At 41.2% G+C, this 23,756-nt stretch overlaps 1 protein-coding gene across 1 annotated transcript; it reads left to right on the forward strand.

Moving 5' to 3' along the window:
• LOC473870 (actin-binding protein WASF2-like) lies at positions 1–23,049 on the forward strand. The gene is made up of 4 exons (XM_054676479.2): positions 1–115; positions 1,882–1,931; positions 19,737–20,559; positions 20,598–23,049. Exons 1-4 carry the CDS (start codon positions 1–3, stop codon positions 21,239–21,241), a joined length of 1,632 nt encoding a protein of 543 aa, XP_054532454.1. The 3' UTR covers positions 21,242–23,049.
• Positions 23,050–23,756: the final 707 nt, after the last annotated feature.

A 23,756-nucleotide genomic window follows, 5' to 3' on the forward strand; every position in this document is an offset into this window, starting at 1 on the left:
ATGATACTTCCAGATACTGGAAAATCCGAGGCGACAAGGCACTGGAGTGGGCCCCCGGAAAACTGCAGCAGCCCTATGAAAAAGTGGCCAGATTGTTATGAGGGTGCCCGTTCCCGTATCTCCTCACCAGGCAGATCCTCTAGGCCTGGGCTTCCAGCCACTTCCTGCCAGAGCTATCGAGCCAGTAGCAGCTGTGCAACTCCCTGGACAGAGCCTCCAGGCGCAACTGAAAGCTTCTCTGCCACTGCCTCTGCAGTGGAACTGCCCTTGCTAACCTTGGACTAATGAAGGAGCAGAGACCCTCAACATTGGACCAAATGGATCTGATAGACCTCTACAGAACTCTCCACCCCAGAACAACAGCATACACATTCTTCTCATCACCACGTGGCACATACTCTATAACTGACCACATAATTAGACATAAAACAATTCTCAACAAATGCAAAAGAACCAAAATAATACCAAACACACTCTCAGACCACAGTGAAATAAAAATAGAATCAAAACTAAGAAAATCACTCAAAACCATGCAACTAAATGGAAATTAAACAACATGCTCCTGAATGACTTTTGGGTAAATAATGAAATTAAGGCAGAAATCAGGAAGTTCTTTGAAACTAATTAGAACAAAGATACAACATACCAGAATCTCTGGGACACAGCTAAGGCAATGTTAAGAGGGAAATTCATAGCACTAAATGCCCACATCAAAAAGTTAGAAAGATCTTAAATTAACAATCTATCATTACAACTGAAAGAATTAGAGAAGCAATAACAAATCAATCCCCAAACTAGCAGAATACAAGAAATAACTGGCTAGCCATATGCGGAAGATTGAAACTGGACCCCTTCCTTACATCATATAAAAAAATTAACTCAAGATGGATTAAAGACTTAAATGTAAACCCTAAACTATAAAAACCCCAGAAGAAAACCTAGGCAATACCATTCAGGACATAGGCATGGGCAAAGATTTCGTGATAAAGACACCAGAAACAATTGCAACAAAAGCAAAAATTGACAAATGGGATCAAATTTAACTAAAGAGCTTCTGCACAGCAAAATAAACTATCAACAGAGTAAACAGACAACCTACAGAATGGGAGAAAATATTTGCAAGCCATGCATCTGACAAAGGTCTAATCTTCAGTTTCTATAAGGAATTTAAAGAAATTTACAGTAGAAAAACAAACAACCCCATTAAAAAGTAGGCAAAGGACATGAACAGACACTTTTCAAAAGAAGACATACATGCAGCCAACAAGCATATGGAAAAAGCTCAGTATCTCTGATCATTAGAGAAACGCAAATCAAAACCACGACGAGATACTATCTCACATCAGTCAGAATGACTATTATTGAAAAGTCAAAAATAACAGATGCTGGTGAAGTTGCAGAGAAAAGGGAATGCTTGCTTAAACACTGTTGGTGGGAGTGTAAATTAGTTCAATCGTTGTGGAAAACAGCATGGTGATTCCTCAAAGAGCAAAAAGAGGAACTCCCATTCGACCCAGCAATCCCATTACTGGGTACATACCCAAAGGAATATAAATAATTCTACCATAAAGATACATGCACGTGAATGTTCATTGCAGCACTATTCACAATAGCAAAGACATGGAATCAACCTAAATTCCCATCAATGGTAGACTGGATAAAGAAAAGGTGGTACATATACACCATGGAAAGTGAAAAGGTGGTACATATACACAATAGTGCATGCATAGGGTCTCTCTCCTGCATGACTTTGTTGATTCTCATGGAGTTGTGACTTGAAAGAATTCCCACAATCACTGCATTCATTGAGTTTTTCCCTAACATGAACTTTTTAATGTGTGATTAAGTTTGACTTATGGTTGAAGGCTTTTTCATGTTCAGGTACATACACTGGGTTTCTCTCCAGTGTGAAAATTCAGATGTATGTTGAGGTGAGACTTCTGAGTAAAGGTTTTCCCACAGTTGCCACATTCATAAAGTTTCTCATCTTTGATGTGTAATCAAGACCAATTTGTAAGTAAAGGCCTTTCCACATTCAGTACAGACATAAGCTCTCTACAGTATGAGTCTTCTGGTGTGCAAGGAGATTGGATCTTTTGGAGAAGACCTTCACACATTTTGTGCCTGTATAGGGTTTTTCTCCTGTGTGGGTTTTCCCATGCTCATTCACTTGGGATTTGGAATGAAAGGCTTTCCCACAGTAACAGCATTCAAAAGGCTTCTCTCCACTATATATTCTCTGATGTGCAATCAAGTGTGTCTTCTGGATGAAGGCCTGCCCACATTCAGTGCATATATAGGGTTTCTCTTCGGTGTGAATTCTCTGTTGCAAACTGAATATTGACTACCGGGTGAAAGCGTTCTCATTTTCTCTGCATTCGTTGGGCTTTTCCCCAGAATGAAAAGTCTGATGTGTGAAGATGTGTGACTTCTGAGGGAAGACTTTTTCACATTCATTGCCTACATAGGCTATCCTCCCAGTGAGAAATTTTGGATGAAGAATGGACACATTCTTCATCCAAATTTGTCACTGAGGACTTTTCTACATTGATTAGGTTCACAAAATTTCTCACCTGTATGAGAATTAACATAGTATAAGAAGCTGTAAGTAAAATTTGACTATAATTAATAATCTCAAGGTTTTTCTTGCATTGCTTCTATTGGGACTTATAAGTTTTAATTATGTTTCAAATCCTTTCCAAATGAATCATATTTAAGGGATGGCTTCTGTGAACTAATTAGATATGGGCTCATGTGAATTGTTTTTCCAATGTACTTATATTCATAATCTTTTTCATTATTCAATATGTTACTGTTGATGAAAGCAAATGACTCAAAGGTCTATTTTGGTTTTCCTTACATGTCTATCTGTTCATCATCTTGCCACAGTTTTCATTAAAAATGGAAACAATGAATTGTCCCTCTTGAATTCACCTACTCTCTTATTGTGAAATAAAGCTTTTAACAGAAATTTACTATTAAAGAATTTCAATCCCACACTTCCCTCCTAAAAGGAGAAAAAGAAGGTGAAATTGAAACATAGAACAGTTAGCTTAGTATAGAGAAGCCGTATGCAACTTATCCAGACTGAACACAGAGAAATCACATGATGATGATGATAATGATGATTCTTATCATATGCTGTACACTTAAACAGCACTTACAACATGCCAGGTACTTTTCTAAGTAATATAAAAGTATTAATACATAATACATATATTTAAACTCATTTAACTTTCATAGCAACCCTCTGAGGTAGATATTATTATACATGCTTTCAGAAGAAACAGCTGAAGCTCAGAATGGGTAAATACTTTGCCCAAGATGACATGGGTCCTGTGTCAAGTAGACTGGATTTAAACCAAGCCAGCCTGTCTCCATTTACATAGGCTATCTAGTACCCAGTTAGTTCTTATAGCAGCTCAGTTTTACCCTAAGTAATAAATAAATCAACTTACCAAGAAGAGGAAATCACTAATATTTCAATTATTTTTACAGAAGATGAACTATAGCAGGTTTTCAATATTTATAAAATGCATAAATTGCACCAGCAGTCCCCAACCTTTTTGGCACCAGGGACTAGTTTTGTGGAAGACAATTTTTCCATGGACCAGGGAGGGGGGATGGTTTCGGGATGATTCCAGTGCATTAGATTCACTGTGCACTTTATTTCTATTCTATTATTATTACACTGTCATATATAATGAAATAATTATACAATTCACCATAATGCAGTGGGAGCCCTGAGCTTGTTTTCCTGAAACTAGATGGTTCCATCTGGGGGTGATGGGAGACAGTGACAGATCATCAGGCATTAGATTCTCATAAGGAGTGCACAACCTAGATCCCTCGCATTCTCAGTTCACAATAGAGTTTGCACTCCTATGAGAATCTAATACCCCCACTGATCTGACAGGAGGGGGAGCTCAGGTGGTAATGTGAGTGATAGGGAGCAGCTGTAAATACAAATGAAGCTTCACTTTCCGGCCCCACTGCTCACCTCCTGTTGTGCCACCTGGTTCCTCACAGGCCACGGACTATCTTCCACTGGTACAAGTCTGTGATCTGGAGGTTGGAGACCCCTGAATTACACCATTATTCTATTCTACCAAGTTTGAAGATACTGAGCATGATCTGATCATAAAATCCCATTTGTTTTCCTCTTGTAGCCCAGGCTAAAATACTGGCATCCAGAACCTTGTCCCCAAAACTCCACTATACTTTCACTCTTATGCTATACTCTTATATCCATAAATCTTCTTTCATTTATTCTTAAGCATGTCAATTCATAGGCACAGATGAGGAACTTTTTTGAACTTTGTACTTCATTTAGCATACACACACAAACACACATACATGCACACACACACACATATACACACACACAAAAACACACGCACACAAACACAAACCCTTTAATGGAGCCAAAAATATTTAGTTACAGCTCCTACTCTTCAAAGTAAAAAGTTCATGCCTGTGCTGAAAATGTTATCTTTAACACTCTTGAGCCCACCAACTTCATAGGCCACACATACAGTCATTGGTCTGAAAAAATAGATAGTATATGTGAGTTTGCATTCCATTAGTAAGTAATATTTACTCTAAACTCCAGTGTATTCCTAAATCCAATCATTATTCACATATTCTTCCCTCATTAAGCTTGCTTTTTCTGCCTTGTGACGATTCAAAATGTATATGTGATTCACAGATCAGTTAAGAGTCCTATGCTCTGAAAATTAATCTCATGATCTAACTACATTTCTAGGGAGACATGATTTTCTCTGAATTTTAAGAGCAGACACTATCTATGTTACCCACTTTTATGCTTTTTAAATAATAGTTGTCCACATTGCTGGAATGATTAATGAATAAAGCCTGAATTCTTTTTGTTTTCAAGCCATGTTTTCCCTTCCCACTAACAATCTGTTTCTTTGAACACTTTTCAACACACTGAAAACAATCCCACTGAAACAAAACACCCTGGTTTACCTATCTCCACAAAACCAAAAATTTTAGTACTTGAACTGGTTTATCCGTTTTTCCACTAAAAAATTAAGAATAAAATATTGCTATCACTTTTATTCTTAAGGATTTTAGAAAAGCTCTAGGAGGGAAATCATCATCTGTCATACAATTTGAAAATATATAATTTGCATATAAATATTTCTGGAAGGAAACCATTAATATTGGTAGTCCCTGGGGAGGGATATGGGAGGAAAGAGATGGGAGTGAGATTTTTCACTGTGTACTCTTTCATATTTTTGAATTTCAAACCTTGTAAATATATTATCTCTCCCAAAAATTTAAATTAAAAACTAAAATAAAGGGGAAAAGTTATTAGTTTTGAAATTCTGAGGGATGGAAGGTGAAGAAAGGGAAAGATATTCAATGCTAGAGTAATTAAACACTAAATTTAATAGAACTAGTGAAACCTGTATCTGGAGAGAAACAGCCTTAAATAATCAACAGCCAAGATGCAGAGAGGAATTTCATATGTAGGAAACATCAAGGAAAATGAGAAAAATGGAATAGAACATGAGTTATAGAATATATATAATGTTCAACTAGAAATCTGTGGACTGTTGTCACTGAGAAGAGTTTAATGATCATTTGCTACATAATAGGGAGTAACTTCCATTTCATTTCATAAAGTGAGCATAAAATAGATGTCATGTTTCAGATAATAAAATCTGTCAGTAGTACTTAAAATAAACATATTAAAAAAAAAAAAACAAGGGGCTGGGGAGCCAAGATGGCTGAATAGGAACAGCTCCGGTCTACAGCTCCCAGCGTGAGCGACACAGAAGACAGGTGATTTCTGCATTTCCGTCTGAGGTACCGGGTTCATCTCACTAGGGAGTGCCAGACAGTGGGCGCAGGACAGTGGGTGCAGCACACCATGCGTGAGCCGAAGCAGGGCGAGGCATTGCCTCACTCGGGAAGCACAAGGGGTCAGGGAGTTCCCTTTCCTAGTCAAAGAAAGAGGTGACAGACGGCACCTGGAAAATCGGGTCACTCCCACCCTAATACTGCACTTTTCTGACGGGCTTAAAAAACGGCGCACCAGGAGATTATATCCCGCACCTGGCTCGGAGGGTCCTACGCCCACAGAGTCTCGCTGATTGCTAGCACAGCAGTCTGAGATCAAACTGCAAGGCAGCAGTGAGGCTGGGGGAGGGATGCCCGCCATTGCCCAGGCTTGCTTAGGTAAACAAAGCAGCCGGGAAGCTCGAACTGGGTGGAGCCCACCACAGCTCAAGGAGGCCTGCCTGCCTCTGTAGGCTCCACCTCTGGGGACAGGGCACAGACAAACAAAAAGACAGCAGTAACCTCTGCAGACTTAAATGTCCCTGTCTGACAGCTTTGAAGAGAGCAGTGGTTCTTCCAGCACGCAGCTGGAGATCTGAGAACGGGCAGACTGCCTCCTCAAGTGGGTCCCTGATCCCTGATCCCTGACCCCCGAGCAGCCTAACTGGGAGGCACCCCCCAGTAGGGGCAGACTGACACCTCACACGGCCCGGTACTCCTCTGAGACAAAACTTCCAGAGGAACGATCAGACAGCAGCATTCACGGTTCATGAAAATCCGCTGTTCTGCAGACACTGCTGCTGGTACCCAGGCAAACAGGGTCTGGAGTGGACCTCTAGCAAACTCCAACAGACCTGCAGCTGAGGGTCCTCTCTGTTAGAAGGAAAACTAACAAACAGAAAGGACATCCACAACAAAAACCCATCTGTACATCACCATCATCAAAGACCAAAAGTAGATAAAACCACAAAGATGGGGAAAAAACAGAGCAGAAAAACTGGAAACTCTAAAAAGCAGAGCACCTCTCCTCTTCCAAAGGAACGCAGTTCCTCACCAGCAACGGAACAAAGCTGGACGGAGAATGACTTTGACGAGTTGAGAGAAGAAGGCTTCAGATGATCAAACTACTCCGAGCTACAGGAGGAAATTCAAACCAAAGGCAAAGAAGTTGAAAACTTTGAAAAAAATCTAGACGAATGTATAACTAGAATAACCAATACAGAGAAGTGCTTAAAGGAGCTGATGGAGCTGAAAGCCAAGGCTCGAGAACTACGTGAAGAATGCAGAAGCCTCAGGAGCCGATGCGATCAACTGGAAGAAAGGGTATCAGTGATGGAAGATGAAATGAATGAAATGAAGTGAGAAGGGAAGTTTAGAGAAAAAAGAATAAAAAGAAATGAACAAAGCCTCCAAGAAATATGGGACTATGTGAAAAGACCAAATCTACATCTGATTGGTGTACCTGAAAGTGACAGGGAGAATGGAACCAAGTTGGAAAACACTCTGCAGGATATTATCCAGGAGAACTTCCCCAATCTAGCAAGGCAGGCCAACATTCAGATTCAGGAAATACAGAGAACACCACAAAGATACTCCTCGAGAAGAGCAACTCCAAGACACATAATTGTCAGATTCACCAAAGTTGAAATGAAGGAAAAAATGTTAAGGGCAGCCAGAGAGAAAGGTCGAGTTACCCACAAAGGGAAGCCCATCAGACTAACAGCAGATCTCTCGGCAGAAACTCTACAAGCCAGAAGACAGTGGGGGCCAATATTCAACATTCTTAAAGAAAAGAATTTTCAACCCAGAATTTCATATCCAGCCAAACTAAGCTTCATAAGTGAAGGAGAAATAAAATACTTTACAGACAAGCAAATGCTGAGAGATTTTGTCACCACCAGGCCTGCCCTAAAAGAGCTCCTGAAGGAAGCACTAAACATGGAAAGGAAAAACTGGTACCAGCTGCTGCAAAATCATGCCAAATTGTAAAGACCATTGGGGCTAGGAAGAAACTGCATCAACTAACGAGCAAAATAACCAGCTAACATCATAATGACAGGATCAAATTCACACATAACAATATTAACTTCAAATGTAAATGGACTAAATGCTCAAATTAAAAGACACAGACTGGCAAATTGGATAAAGAGTCAAGACCCATCAGTGTGCTGTATTCAGGAAACCCATCTCACGTGCAGAGACACACATAGGCTCAAAATAAAAGGATGGAGGAAGACCTACCAAGCAAATGGAAAACAAAAAAAGGCAGGGGTTGCAATCCTAGTCTCTGATAAAACAGACTTTAAACCAACAAAGATCAAAAGAGACAAAGAAGGCCATTACATAATGGTAAAGGGATCAATTCAACAAGAAGAGCTAACTATCCTAAATATATATGCACCCAATACAGGAGCACCCAGATTCATAAAGCAAGTCCTGAGTGACCTACAAAGAGACTTAGACTCCCACACAATAATAATGGGAGACTTTAACACCCCACTGTCATCATTAGACAGATCAACAAGACAGAAAGTCAACAAGGATACCCAGGAATTGAACTCAGCTCTGCACCAAGCGGACCTAATAGACATCTACAGAACTCTCCACCCCAAATCAACAGAATATACATGTTTTTCAGCACCACATCACACCTATTCCAAAATTGACCACATAGTTGGAAGTAAAGCACTCCTCAGCAAATGTAAAAGATCAGAAATTATAACAAACTGTCTCTCAGACCACAGTGCAATCAAACTAGAACTCAGGATTAAGAAACTCACTCAAAACCGCTCAACTACACGGAAACTGAACAACCTGCTCCTGAATGACTACTGGGTACATAACAAAATGAAGGCAGAAATAAGGATGTTCTTTGAAACCAACGAGAACAAAGACACAGCATACCAGAATCTCTGGGACACATTCAAAGCAGTGTGTAGAGGGAAATTTATAGCACTAAATGCCCACAAGAGAAAGCAGGAAAGATCCAAAACTGACACCCTAACATCACAATTAAAAGAACTAGAAAAGCAAGAGCAAACACATTCAAAAGCTAGCAGAAGGCAAGAAATAACTAAAATCAGAGCAGAACTGAAGGAAATAGAGACACAAAAAACCCTTCAAAAAATTAATGAATCCAGGAGCTGGTTTTTTGAAAGGATCAACAAAATTGATAGACCGCTAGCAAGACTAATAAAGAAGAAAAGAGAGATGAATCAAATAGACGCAATAAAAAATGATAAAGGGGATATCACCACCGATCCCACAGAAATACAAGCTACCATCAGAGAATACTACAAACACCTCTAGGCAAATAAACTAGAAAATCTAGAAGAAATGGATAAATTCCTTGACACATACACCCTCCCAAGACTAAACCAGGAAGAAGTTGAATCTCTGAATAGACCAATAACAGGCTCTGAAATTGTGGCAATAATCAATAGCTTACCAACCAAAAAGAGTCCAGGACCTGATGGATTCACAGCCGAATTCTACCAGAGGTACAAGGAGGAACTGGTACCATTCCTTCTGAAACTATTCCAATCAATAGAAAAAGAGGGAATCCTCCCTAACTCATTTTATGAGGCCAGTGTCATCCTGATACCAAAGCCGGGCAGAGACACAACCAAAAAAGAGAATTTTAGACCAATATCCTTGACGAACATTGATGCAAAAATCCTCAATAAAATACTGGCAAACCGAATCCAGCAGCACATCAAAAAGCTTATCCACCATGATCAAGTGGGCTTCATCCCTGGGATGCAAGGCTGGTTCAATATACGCAAATCAATAAATGTAATCCAGCATATAAACAGAACCAAAGACAAAAACCACATGATTATCTCAATAGATGCAGAAAAGGCCTTTGACAAAATTCAACAACGCTTCATGCTAAAAACTCTCAATAAATTAGGTATTGATGGGACGTATCTCAAAATAATAAGAGCTATCTATGACAAACCTACAGCCAATATCATACTGAATGGGCAAAAACTGGAAGCATTCCCTTTGAAAACTGGCACAAGACAGGGATGCCCTCTCTCACCACTCCTATTCAACATAGTGTTGGAAGTTCTGGCCAGGGCAATTAGGCAGGAGAAGGAAATAAAGGGTATTCAATTAGGAAAAGAGGAAGTCAAATTGTCCCTGTTTGCAGATGACATGATTGTATATCTAGAAAACCCCATTGTCTCAGCCCAAAATCTCCTTAAGCTGATAAGCACCTTCAGCAAAGTCTCAGGATACAAAATCAATGTACAAAAATCACAAGCATTCTTATACACCAATAACAGACAAACAGAGAGCCAAATCATGAGTGAAGTTGTTCTTTATAGAAGTATTCCAGCTAATAAGCAAAGAGGGAGGGATAGCATTAAAATATCACTATTTTGAAAATCCTAATGAAATAATGGACCTAGGCAATGATCATCAATGGATGCTAAACATTTAAGTGAAAGGCTGCAGGGAGCTTTATAATCTATGGATCAGGTTCAACAACACCTGAACCCACTGATTAATTTTAGCACAGTGATTAATTGTGCTAAGATAACTTGCGTGTATCTCCAGGGAATTATGCTAGGTGAAAAGAGCCAATCCCAAAAGGTTACATACTACAGATGCTACTCGACATACATCCTGATAAACCCATCCTAAGTTGAAAATACGATAATTCAAAAATGCATTTAACACACCTAACCTACTGAACATCATAGCTTAGCCTAGCCTACCTTAAATGTGCATAGAATACTTATATTAGCACAGTTGGACAACATAATCTAGCAGGAAGCTTATTTTATAATAAAGCATTGAATATTTCATGTAATTTATTAAATACTGAACTGAATGTGAAAAAACGGAATGGTTGTATGGATACTTGAAGTACAGTTTCTACTGCATGTTTATCACTTTTGCACCATGGAAAAGTTAAATAATTTTAAGTCAAAACATTGTAGGCCAGAGACCATCTGCACATGATTCCATTTATATAACATTTTTGAAATGATAAAATTTTAGAAATAGAGACTAGATTAGTTGTTGCCAGGGGTTTTAAGACAAAGGGGTAAGAAGAGAAGATAGTTATGGTTATAAAATCGCAACAATGAGGATCGTTATGGTGACAGAACTGTTCTGTATCTTCACTGTGGTGGAGGATATAAAAACTTATACATGTGATAAAATTGTACAAAACTAAATACACAAATAAGTACAAGTAAAACAGGAAATCTGAAAAAGAACAGTATATAGTATCAACATCAATATTCTTATTTAAATTTAAACAAATTTAAATTAAAAGGACACTTATGAGACTATTAAGGAAATGCTATGGTTTGAATGTGTCCCCCAAAGTTCATATGTTAGAAACTTAATCTCCAATGCAAAAGTGTTGAGAGGTAGGGCTTTTAAGAGGTGATTAGGTCATGACAGCTCTGCCTTCATGAATGGATTAATGTTGTTATTGTGGGAGTGGGTTCCTGATAAAAAGGATGAGTTTGGTCCCCTTCCTCTCTCACACACACATGCTCTTTTGCCATGTGATGCCTTCTGCCATGTTATGATGCAGCAGAAGTCTCTCAGCAGATGTGGCCCCTTGACCTTGGACTTCTTCTTCTTTTTTTTTTTTTGAGACAGAGTTCCCCTTTTGGTGCCCAGGCTGGAGTGCAATGGCATGATCTTGGCTCGCTGCAACCTCTGCCTCCTGGGTTCCAGTGATTCTCTCACCTCAGCCTCCTGAGTAGCTGGGATTATAGGTGCCCACCACCATGCCCAGCTAATTTCTGTATTTTTAGTAGAGATGGGGTTTCGCCATGTCAGCCAGGCTGATCTTGAACTCCTGACCTCAGGTGATCCACCCGCCTTGGCCTCCCAAAGTGCTGGGATTACAGGCGTGAGCCACCACGCCCAGCCAGACCTTGGACTTCTCAGCCTCTAGAACTGTAAGAAGTAAATTTATTTTCTTTATAAATTATCCAGTCTGTGGTTTTCTGTTATAGCAACACAAAGTGGTCTAAGAGAGGAAATTTATACACAGTGTAGGAACAGATAATATTAAGAAATTATTTTCTTAATATTGTTAATATTTTCAGTGTGATAATGGCATTGTAGTTAAGCAGGGATACATACTAAAGAAAGTAAGGAAGAAATGATATTACTTCAGTGATTTTCTTTAAAATAACCCAGCAGTAGTAGATAAAACAAGATTGGTCATATGCCCATAACTATTGATAACTGTTGTATATTGATGATGGATACAAGGGGGTTCATTATACTATTTTTGTGTTTCTGAGTAGCTTGAATATTATAAATTACACATGGATAAGTTCTGTAATATGAAAAAAATAGACAGTTTTTAAGAAAAAAGGAGGAAATGAACACAGAATGGGCTCCCATACGGTCTAAAATTGTACTAAAAATATATATATATAACTAATTCCCCTTATAATTTTGATCTATCTGTGGCTCAAGCACTGTCAAAAGACTGCTGTTATAGACTGAAAGTTTGTTCCCCCAAAATTCATATGTTGAAATCTTAACCCCCAATGTGATGGTATTAGAAGGTGGGTCCTTTTGGAGGTAATTATGTCATAAGGTGAGAGCCTTTATAAATGGGATTACTGCCCATATAAGAAAAGACACGAGAGAGATGATCTCTTTCTCTCTCTCAGCCATGTGAGGATACAACAAGATGACCATCTGCAAACCAGGAAGAGGGCCCTCACCAGCCAAAGATTTGCCAGCACCTTGATCTTGAACTTCCTAGCCTCCAGAACTGTGATAAATAAATGTTTGTTATTTAAGCCATCAGTCTATGGCATTTTGTTACGGCAGCCTGAACAAAGACAGCTGCCCAAGAAAACTATTACATGTCACTGAAATGCATTCAGTCCATCCACTGAACATATAATTTAACTTTTTCTCTTTGTGTGAAATCAGGCCATCAGAAAGGTGTGTCCTCAAATACTCTTGGTTGCTTGTTATAATACATTTGCTGAGATTTGCTTTGACCCTAGACCTTTTGCTGCCTCTGAAGAATGCTCTAGAACAGAGGTAGGCAGCCACCCTCATTTGTTTACACACAGTCTATGGCTGCTCTCATGCTACAACAGCCGAACTGAGTAGTTGCTACAGAGACCATATGACACACAAAGCCTAAAATATTTACTATCTGGCCCTGCAGACAAAGCTTGCCAAGTCCTGCTCTAGAAGATAGCAGAAGCAAACACAATACAGTAGTCTCCCCTTATCCATGGTTTCATTTTCTGTGGTTTCAGTTACCCATGGCCAATCACTGTCCAAAAATATTAAATAGAACATTCCAAAAATAAACAATTCATGAGTTTTAAATTTTGCACTGTTCTGAGTACGTTGATGAAATCTTATACCATCCCACTCCATCCTGACTGGGACATGAATCATCCCTGTGTCCAGTGCATCCATGCTGTATACCCTGTCTGCCTGTTAGTCACTTAGTAGCCATGTCAGTTATCAAATCAACTCCCGTGGAATCACAGTGCTTGTTTTCAAGTCACCCTTATTTTACTTTATAATGGCCCTGAAGTGCAAAAGTAGTGATGGTGTCAATTTGGATATGCCAAAGAGAAGCCATAAAGTACTTCTTGTAAGTGAAAAAGTGAAAGTTCTTGACTTAATAAAAGAAAAGACTTGTATGCTGAGGTTGTTAAGATCTACAGTAAGAATGAATTTTCCATGAAATTGTGAAGAAGGAAAAGGACATTCATGCACAGGATATGTAGGAATCAGTACTATCCATGGTTTCAAGCATTTACTGGGGGCCTTGGAACATATCCCCAGCGGATAAGGGGGGACTGCCATACTACTACTATACACGTGATGGAGTTGCTATAAATAACAGTGTTATTTATACCCTGGGGGATACATGACTTGCTGTCCTGGAGAATTGAAGGACATCTTGTTTCTAGGCATGACTGGAACAGAGCCCCAGTGTTCCAGCCAGTCCCTGCCTATTTCAAGATGTTGCCTTCCCAGAATGTTCTACAGTTATCTTGAGAACTGCAAGTGAGAAAAGAGGGAGAACCGGGTCAGTCTAAGGCCACCCAGAGTTATTATATTGCTATAAATAACAACATTATATATTAGTCAATATATAGTCATATATTGAACATATAGTCAGCCTAATAATAGGGTTCTGTGACTAGTTGTTATAGCATAATTATGAACAGAACCCCCATGTATCAATTTATATGAAGATTTATCAAAAATCTTTTGAAAACTCCATCCAGAGAGTCTTTACTATAGAGGAATTGTCACATTGTCCTTGTGACAATTAAATATAAATTATATAATTGCTTATATTTCTTTCATTCTATATCTGCCACAAAGAACACAACTTTATAGTTTAATTTTAATAACTATTGCAGGACACTTCTCTGGGTGGTCTTGGACTGACCCGGTTCTCCCTCTTTTCTCACTTGCAGTTCTCAAGATAACTGTAGAACATTCTGGGAAGGCAACATCTTGAAATAGGCAGGGACTGGCTGGAACAGCCGGGGCTCTGTTCCAGTCATGCCTAGAAACAAGATGTCCTTCAGTTCTCCAGGAAAGCAAGTCATGTATCCCCCAGGGTACAAAACCCAGGGTGAGTTGCTTTCTGGGGTCCCTCAGCTGTGGGGCAAGTGAGGCATACACAGACAAGACTCCTTCCTTCTCTGGCAGCTTTCCTGAGCCTCAGGGGACCCGCTCATAATGATTCCTAGGCTTCCATTGTCCCTTGCTGCCTGTCTGTAAGTAATAAACCTGATTCATGTAACTTGTTGTGTGTGTGTGGATGTTCTGTCCCACTGGACTCAGAGAAGTTGGTAATCAGTGCACAGTGAACCTGTTTCGTATCTATGTTACTAAAATTCATTCAACACTGCATGAATATTTACAGTCCACTGATGCTCTGTTGTTGACTGTGTCAACATTGTCTGTGTTTTCCCTGATCATATTATAGATTCACATGTATTCATGTTACTATTCTGATTATTATAAACCTCCTAAATCCAATGGTAAATGGAAGCAGTAACTAAACAAAGAAACAAATGATGACTTAGCAGAGACCAGGTCTTTTCTGGTTCTTTTGTAGAGAAGAAAAGGGATCTATGAAGTCAGAGTTGGGGAAGTGAGGATGTACAAGTGAGGGGATACCTTGCAGAGTCTAGAATCAGCAGGGAGCTGCCTCCCTTCTCCTCTAGGCCATGGGGCTGAACCCTCCACATCCCCCCTCTCCTCCATCAACTACATTATACAGTCCACTGAAACACGCAGGTCTCTGGATAAGCTGCTGAAAGGGGACATAGACATTGGAAGTCAGAATGGAACTGATCTATTTGGATTTGGAAATACTCATGAGTACCCAGACTTACAGATGATATTGTCTGGAGCATTATGGTGCAACATCCATAAAGTCTCTGGGAAAGCCTGCCTTATATTCCCACACAGAGGGTACAACAGCAGTAAACTCCACAACAGAGGGATATGCCTATCCCTGCGGTCCGGGTTAACGTTATAAGCAACTTTTGCCATTAGAATTGTCCTGACCTGAATCAGGATGCTAAGCATTAGTCTAGAGACAATGTGTGGCCAGACATAGCTTTGATTTGTTGGTGCATGTCTTGTGGGGCTATCTGAGGCATTTCCTGAATTCTTAATTATAAAGCAGTTTCCCCACTGCCAATCACAACCAGATATGATGATAGGTTGGCTAAGTATATATATTTAACAGGCTACAGAGAGAGCTATGAATACTCATGAAAGTAGTGATAAGCCCTGTCCAGTTATTGAGACTGGATCAGCTTAAATAGCTGTGTCTCATCCAGGAGGCGGCATTACAGATGAGCTAGGCCTCTGCCTCTGATGGAGACAAACAAATTTTTAATAAGAGGCATTTCTATGGAAACAGAAGAAAAACAAAGATTAATGTTGGGCACAATTTATTCAGATGTTAGACTCCAGTATCTTAATTATAGAGGAGGAAGGAAGAGGCAATCTGACACTTTTTTCTCACCTATGTTACAAGGAATAAGCTGCAGCTTGCAAGGCTTCAGGAAAAAGGTACTAGCAATTTCATTGAATCCAAGTCAGAAAAGTAAAAGAAAAAATTGGAAAACATTAGTTTGGGGACTCATAGCCCGGAAATAATTTAGGATTCACTCCAAATTGTAGAAAATAATAAAAACTCAACAACAGTGAACAAAACTAGAATCTAACAATAAGTGTACTACATTTTTTTCCAAAACATACTTTTTCTCTCTCCAGTCCCTGTTTTTACTAAAGACAAATCACAGTAGGACAAATGTATTTGCAAAATAAATTTTAGTCTTACTATTCTTGGCCTGAGTGTTTGCATAAAGTCAGCAGGAATAATTATTTGTCATATAGGCTCTTTTGAAAATTGGCTTTGCTGGAACTTTATTCCATAAGGAATCTTGGATTAGACTTTCAAAGCCTTGAGCCCAGCCATGGATTCATCTGTGCCTGCAATACTTGTATGATTTGGGTGAATTCCTCACTTCAGGTCCCAAGATAACTTGGGGCTCCTAGGCCTGTCAGAGAATGACATTCTTTACTTACCACAGGTCAAAAACCCTATACAGGGACTGCACAGACAATGCATGAGGCCAGTTTTTCCAAGGGGCTTTTATGGGCTTTATAAGTCAACTTTGATTCCTTAAAGCAGTATGAAAGTGTGCCATTCCAACCAAAGCCTTGGTAAAGTAATCAGTATCTCCAGTTGTGTCTTGTTAGATAAGAAAACAGATTCTTATTGAACTTATGCAAATAACTTAAGTATACTAACAAATGGTTTTAAAATTCTGGAGAAAGCAAGTAGAGGGAAAGAAATGTGTTTCAAGTTTTGCTCACAGGAGTGTACTTTATGCAATTGTTAAAAGCTGCAAATAGCTCAAAAGAAAAAGTTTTTCTGGACTCTGAAAAACAAGAGTTAGCAATGTTTTAAACAAAATGCCATAAAAAGATTTTGGTCTTCTGTTGGTTCAGTCTATGTAATTAAGTCCTGTTCCACTCAATATTCATGAACACATTAGCTCTCTATGGGAGTCTTGGAAGTTTTGCCTCTATTCTGATGCCACAATCTCTGAAGTTATCAGAAAGCTGCATTTAAGAGCAGCTCTCAGAGTCCTATAGCTGATTATAAAATCGTTTGAAAATAATCAAAGTAAAACAATTGTGGATGACAAAAGTCTTAGAATAACCATGATTAAAGTCTGAACATCTCTGTGGCATGCAGCAATTTAATATAACAATTATAATTATTACTTATATACTGAGACATAACAGAATTGCAAGAATCATATACAATTTTGGAACACACACCAATAACACATTTATACAAATACAGCCCAAAGAGATCTGAAAACCATTTTGTACTTGACAATACTTCCTGTATGATTTTAATATACAGAACAAGCTGAATATGTCCCTATTGGACTTCAGGGGACCCAATATCTAAAAGTGTTAACCAGATCAAAAAAGGGGGCTTAATTTAAAATCTGACTGTGGAAAGTTTGTCAAATATCAAAGGTTTAAACACTTAGTATTATAAAATAAAATTCTAGGTCACCATTAATAAAAGGGAAAAATCTGTACTCATTAATAGAGGGGAAACAGCTTTCCAAACAGGACCCAATAAAGATGCATGAGGCCAGTTGAATCTGTCTCCTCTCCCCTCGCTTTTTTCTGTCATTTATTCCAAAGGTAAACAAAAATATTTCACTATCTTTTAATATTACATGCAAATCTTGTTCAAAAGAGAAAGCTAAATTTCACCTTTGTTTGCATTAGTGTACTATTAATGTTAAACCCAATTCTTAATAAAACCTTATAAACAAAATCTATCCAATCTTAATTAGTTTGACTATAAGGTAAAATTTCCAGAAACCTTTTATAATCCTTTACAGCTTTCTATTAAACAGCAGATCAATTCTCTAAGAAAACCCTGTTACTCAGACACAGGGGCCCAGATTCCGGCCCTGCATCAGTGTGCTTTCATTTCAATGTTCAACCCACAAAAAAACTAAATCATCCCTTTCAAATCTTAGGCAACTTGCTTATACCCACTGAACTTCGTTTATAAGATCCACCCTTCACAAATTCTTCACAACTTGCTTAAACTTTCAGTTTTGTCCCATTACTCCTCTATGTTAGGACAATCTTAACCTCTGAACAAGACAAAATTACATTCCCTTTAACAAAAACCATGTTTTCATGCCTTCTTATAATTTTTTACCAAAAACACATTCTACTTTCCTTACACACCTTGCATGTAAAACTATTTTTCCAGTAGTCGCAAGTACATATTACAATGTTAACTCTTAGCAACTTTTATTGTTGGTGAAAACCTGGCGAGTAAGCAATTTTAACCATGTATAAGATTGCAGAACACATGACTTCCCAGCCTAGCCAGGGGGCCTGGCTAACTTCATATGTCCCCAGGCCTTACCTAGGATCTAATTGCTGTAAAACAGGCAAGTCAAACAATTACTAAAAGTCGTAGAAGCAGTTTATGACCTTAAAACATCTAGCAAACAGTATCCGATCCCCCCAATTTAGACCAAATATCTAAATTTTGAAGATATTTTTATTTTACTTTACCAATAATCTTTAAGCTGTCTTTATTTTTCAAAGATTGTTAGAGACATTGTGACTTAAAAGGCATTAAAGTCTCTATTTTTCTGACAAAATATTTTATTTAAGTGCTTATCATTCTTAAGCCAATAAATTAGACCACTGTCATATATTCTGGTAGCGAAACATCACACACATCATATATAAATACACAGATATGGAGATGATTTGGTAGGGTGACAAAAGATTAGATGCAAGAGGAAGGAGGAACAGACAGGAGCAGGTGCAGAATTAGACAGATATCCATCACTGAGGAGGTTTTAGAGGCAGAGCAGGGGCTTTAAAACAATATCCATGCACATATAGTGCAAATATCAGCCTTAATTAAGTTGATTTCGAACTACAGAGCTCTCCAAAGGAGAATCATTTTAAAATATTTTATTACTAGATTTTAGTCAAGAGAAATGGCCAATATTTCTGGCTTTTGAATTCTTTTACCTCCTACATGAAATCAATAAGCCTTAACTAACGGTATGACTTTACCACAGGTGCATGAAGTATCTTCAATGAGACAGCAAGCGGTTTTTACAAGATCTAGAATTGCTCCAAAGGTAGCTCAGAGAAAAGAAAATTTCAAGACAGGAAATCAGAAGCTGTCCATGGAAGGGAAAAGAACCAATAAATGGCAAAAAGTCACACACATAGCGAATGGGAAAGGACTAATTACCTAAGCTGGGAATTGAACCCAGGCTGCCAGTGTGAAAGGCAAAGATCTTAGCTCCTGAACTATTGTACAAGGTGACGACTACTGCTTCTTCCCAAGAGTCTAGAGCAGTCATTTTTGAGCTTGCAAATGATTTTAACTATTCAAGAAAATTTAGACTAGATATAACACAATCATGTGTCCTTTTTAGTCTCAAGAGTCAAAGCCCTGTAACTTAACGGCGCAAGGACTTTAAAGACAATACAGAAACTTACATGGATACAATAACCTTTTTAAGTCCATAATTTGAATTAGCTTTTAAATAACTTTTGAATTAGACAAAATTTTTTTTTGTCAATAAGAACATATTTTCCTTGTCACATTTTCTATAAAACTAGGAAGCAAGAAATTCTTTTTTTGAAAAAGTGAAAGCAATTTTATTAAGAAAGTAAAGGAATAGCCGGCTGTGTGGCAGCCCGCGAGGCGGTCCGCGGGAGCACACTCTGTGCAGAGACTGGGCGGCCAGCCTGCCCTTCCTGTCGCTGACGGTGACTGCGGGAGGCCAGGTTGTTTTTCATCATTCAGAACATTGCCTGAAGCAGGTCCACCGTGCCGTTAGTAGCCAAGGCACCTGTGCCGTCAGACGTTGCCTAGCGTTAGAAGCGAGCTGGAATGCGTGACCAACATCACCCTGGCAAATGTCATCCGACAGCTGGGCAGCCTGAGTAAATATGCAGAGGACAATTTTGGAGAGCTCTTTACTCAGGCAAATACCTTTGCCTCTCGGGTAAGCTCCCTTGCTGAGAGGGTCGACGGACTACAAGTTAAAGTCACTCAGCTGGATCCCAAGGAAGAAGAAGTGTCACTGCAAGGAATCAACACCCGAAAAGCCTTCAGAAGCTCCACCATTCAAGACCAGAAGCTTTTTGACAGAAACTCTCTCCCAGTGCCTGTCTTAGAAACATACAATACCTGTGATACTCCTCCCCCTCTCAACAATCTTACCCCTTACAGGGACGATGGAACAGAGGCACTCAAATTCTACACAGACCCTTCATACTTCTTTGATCTTTGGAAGAAGAAGATGCTGCAGGACACCAAGGATATCATGAAAGAGAAGAGAAAGCACAGGAAAGAAAAGAAAGATAATCCAAATCGAGGGAATGTAAACCCACGTAAAATCAAGACACGTAAGGAAGAGTGGGAGAAAATTAAGATGGGGCAAGAATTTGTGGAGTCCAAAGAAAAGCTGGGGCCTTTTGGGTATCCACCCACCTTGGTGTACCAGAATGGCAGCATTGGCTGTGTTGAAAACGTGGATGCAAGTAGCTATCCACCACCATCACAGTCAGACTCTGCTTCTTCACCTTCTCCTTCCTTCTCTGAGGACAACTTGCCTCCTCCACCAGCAGAATTCAGTTACCCAGTGGACAACCAAAGAGGATCTGGTTTGGCTGGACCCAAAAGATCCAGTGTGGTCAGCCCGGTTTGGCTGGACCCAAAAGATCCAGTGTGGTCAGCCCAAGCCATCCACCACCAGCTCCTCTTCTAGGCTCTCCACCAAGCTCTAAACCCGGGTTTGCTCCACCACCTGCCCCTCCACCACCCCCGCCTCCAATGATAGGCATCCCACCTCCACCACCGCCTATAGGATTTGGGTCTCCAGGGACGCCTCCACCACCCTCACGCCCATCTTTCCCACCTCACCCTGATTTTGCTGCCCCTCCACCTCTTCCTCCACCACCGGCAGCTGACTACCCAACTCTCCCACCACCTCCCTTGTCCCAGCCAACAAGAGGAGCACCTCCTCCTCCCCCTCCTCCTCCTCCGGGGCCCCCTCCTCCCCCTTTCACTGGTGCAGATGGCCAGCCTGCTGTACCACCACCGCTTTCTGACACCACCAAGCCCAAGTCCTCCTTGCCTGCCATAAGCGATGCCCGTAGCAACCTGCTTTCAGCCATCTGTCAAGGTTTTCATCTGCGCAGGGTTGAGGAGCAGCAGGAACAAGAGAAGTGGGATGTCATGGGCAATGACGTGGCCACCATCTTGTCTCGTCGCATTGCTGTTGAGTACAGTGACTCAGAAGATGACTCCTCTGAATTTGATGAGGACGACTGGTCTGATTAACTCTTTCTGCCTGCTGCCCACCTTCTTTTTCTTTCCTTCCTACTTGCCTTCTTTGATGCCAACCCCAACAGACCCATAGGGGAGAAAAGGGAGGAAAAACATAATTTTAAGGGGCCGAAGCTTTCCCTGAAGCAACCAAAGCTATATCCAAGTGCTTCCTCCAAATCACATGTATTTCCTCTTCCCATTGTCAGGCCCTGTGGGGCTCCTGAGATTCAGTAGCTGGGATGTTCCCTCTTTCCTTCAAGTGCCTGTTGCATGTTTAAAGGAAGGAGAAATCCCAAAGCAGATTCCTTTGATTGGGTTTCCGTTGGAGATGGGGCCTTCCCTTAGGAGCCATATTCAACTACAGTCTTCTAAAACCTGTGCCCTCAACCACTTCGAATAATGCCAGCCACCTTCTGGTTCTAAAGCAGAGGGAGTGGCCTGAATGGACACAGCTGGCCCCTTTCCCGTGCACTGAAAGGGCAGAGCAGGCCGAAGGCTCCAACGGCCAAACTGCCTCACCCTCTGCCCTAATCAGCAGGGTGGGCCTGCCTTTTGCTAAGCGATCTCTATGCCTGGGATTCCCTTTATTCCAGGAGACATTAAGCCTCTAAAGAATGTCTCACCTCCTCTGCCCAAAAATGATGCTCTTCTGTAGGCTGGTGTTGTTGCTTCCCTCCCAGGATCCCTTTGGTGAGTGTGGTGTTCAGGATGCGCCAGCACCACCTCTACATGCCTTCAGGCAACACGGCCCAGTTTTAACCTCTAGTATCCATGACCAAACTATCCCTGACACATAAGGACAGGGGCCTCTTCTGGCTGTCAGGAGCAAAGCCTGAAGACTTGGAGCTGCAGGACTGGAAGAACAGTGGAGCCCCGTGGGTCCCACCCTTTAAGGATGCTGAGGCCTAGAGATGGGAAGTGACTTGCTCAAGGTCACACAATTGGATAGTGACATAGCTAGAGCCCAGAATTCCTGATTCCAAGTCACCTGTGCTTTCTGGGACCAAAGAATGGGCACCTGCTGGAGTCTGGGCAGAGCTTTCTTGGCTGTATTGCTACTCCAGACCTCACCATAGGTTGGGGTCCCAGTAGGAGGGCTCAGGGTCTGTGCCAGCCCTGTCAGTGCTGCTCAGACCTTCATAGCCTCTCTTGTCACTCTTTGTTGCCCCTTTTCTGTCACCAACCAACCACATAGCCTTGGGACCAGCCCCTCTGGGGGACCAGAAGTAGTGAGAGAAGGAAGGGGATAGGCAGCTTTGACAGGTGCTGTTTTCAATTCCTCTGCAACTCCTCCCCCTTTTATTTCCCCAATTTAAACAAAGATTCTGCCAACTGTGGAAACTTCAGTCCCTCAGGCTGGCAGCTGTGCTGGTACCTGCCTGGGGGGGCCTGGCAGTCGTGAAGCAGGCTGAAAGGCAGAGGGGCTCCAGGTCCTGTTTCCAGCTCCCCTCACTGCACATGGTGAAGCTCCCTCCCTCCCCACTTTTCCCAGAGCTAATACACAGGTGCTATTATTCAGAAAAAAACTGGTCAGCTCTAACCAACAGTGAGGTTTCTTCTCTTCTGCCCTAACTATTGTGTAGCCTCTTATGCTGAAATTGGCTTCTGCCAGTTTATCTGGCTTTCAGAGCCCTGAAACAAAGAGAAACAGGATCTGTCCCTACCCAGCACAGCAAATGGTTGTAGTAATTGCCAAAGCCCTCGTAACGCCCTCCGGCTTGAGGAGACAGTGTATAGTCATGAGTTCTGCCTCTGTGCCCTTGCTGGCCGCTTCCCCTTTGCCTTCTTTCCTGGAACTCAGGGTGTGGGGACTGAGCCTGTAGGGGCCAGCATGCCCTCCTGCTGTGGCCACTCCCAAGTATGCCCTCTTCCCTCTCTCCAGATCAGGTGTCTCTAGCACAGGACTTGGCACCAAGCTCCATGCTGAGACACCAGGCTACGTGGGCCCCCACCTTGTTTCCCAGCCTGTACCTTAGAAGCCGAAGGTGCTTTCATCAGAATCCTAAAATGGCCGTTGAAGGCGCCTGGGCCGCAGCCCAGCAGTAGCTGGAGAGGCAGGCAGAGGGCAGTGGTTCTCCCAAATAGGAGACCTGGGGCCTGGCCAGGCCAGGGTTTGGGCCTAATGGCTTTGACTGAATTACCCCCATCCTCCTCCTTTCTGGAAAAGGGAGAGCTAGAGCCACTCACTGTCATTCTGCTCTGACCTTGAAGGGGGCGGTGTTGGCCTGGCTTCTGGAATGGACTGAGTCCATCGTGGAAAGGGCTGGGGGCAGGAGGAGGTGGGGAGGGGCACTGCCTGCGGAAGGTAGGATTAGATCATTAGCTCAGTGACCTCCTAGGGTTTCGATGTGCTGTGTTCTCATCCTACAGTTGGTTTGGTAATGATCTGCAAGTCCCGGAGAGCAACAGCAAAGCTCTGCCTGATGCTCTCATTAAAATCTATGCAGCCAAGCTCAGCACTTTGTCACAGCCGGCCTTGCGAAGCCTCCTCAGCTCGGGGGGCCGGGGACCCAGTGAGCCGGGAGGC

This window comes from Pan troglodytes, chromosome X (assembly GCF_028858775.2).
Source record: "Pan troglodytes isolate AG18354 chromosome X, NHGRI_mPanTro3-v2.0_pri, whole genome shotgun sequence".
Classification (NCBI taxonomy): Eukaryota; Metazoa; Chordata; class Mammalia; order Primates; family Hominidae; genus Pan; species Pan troglodytes.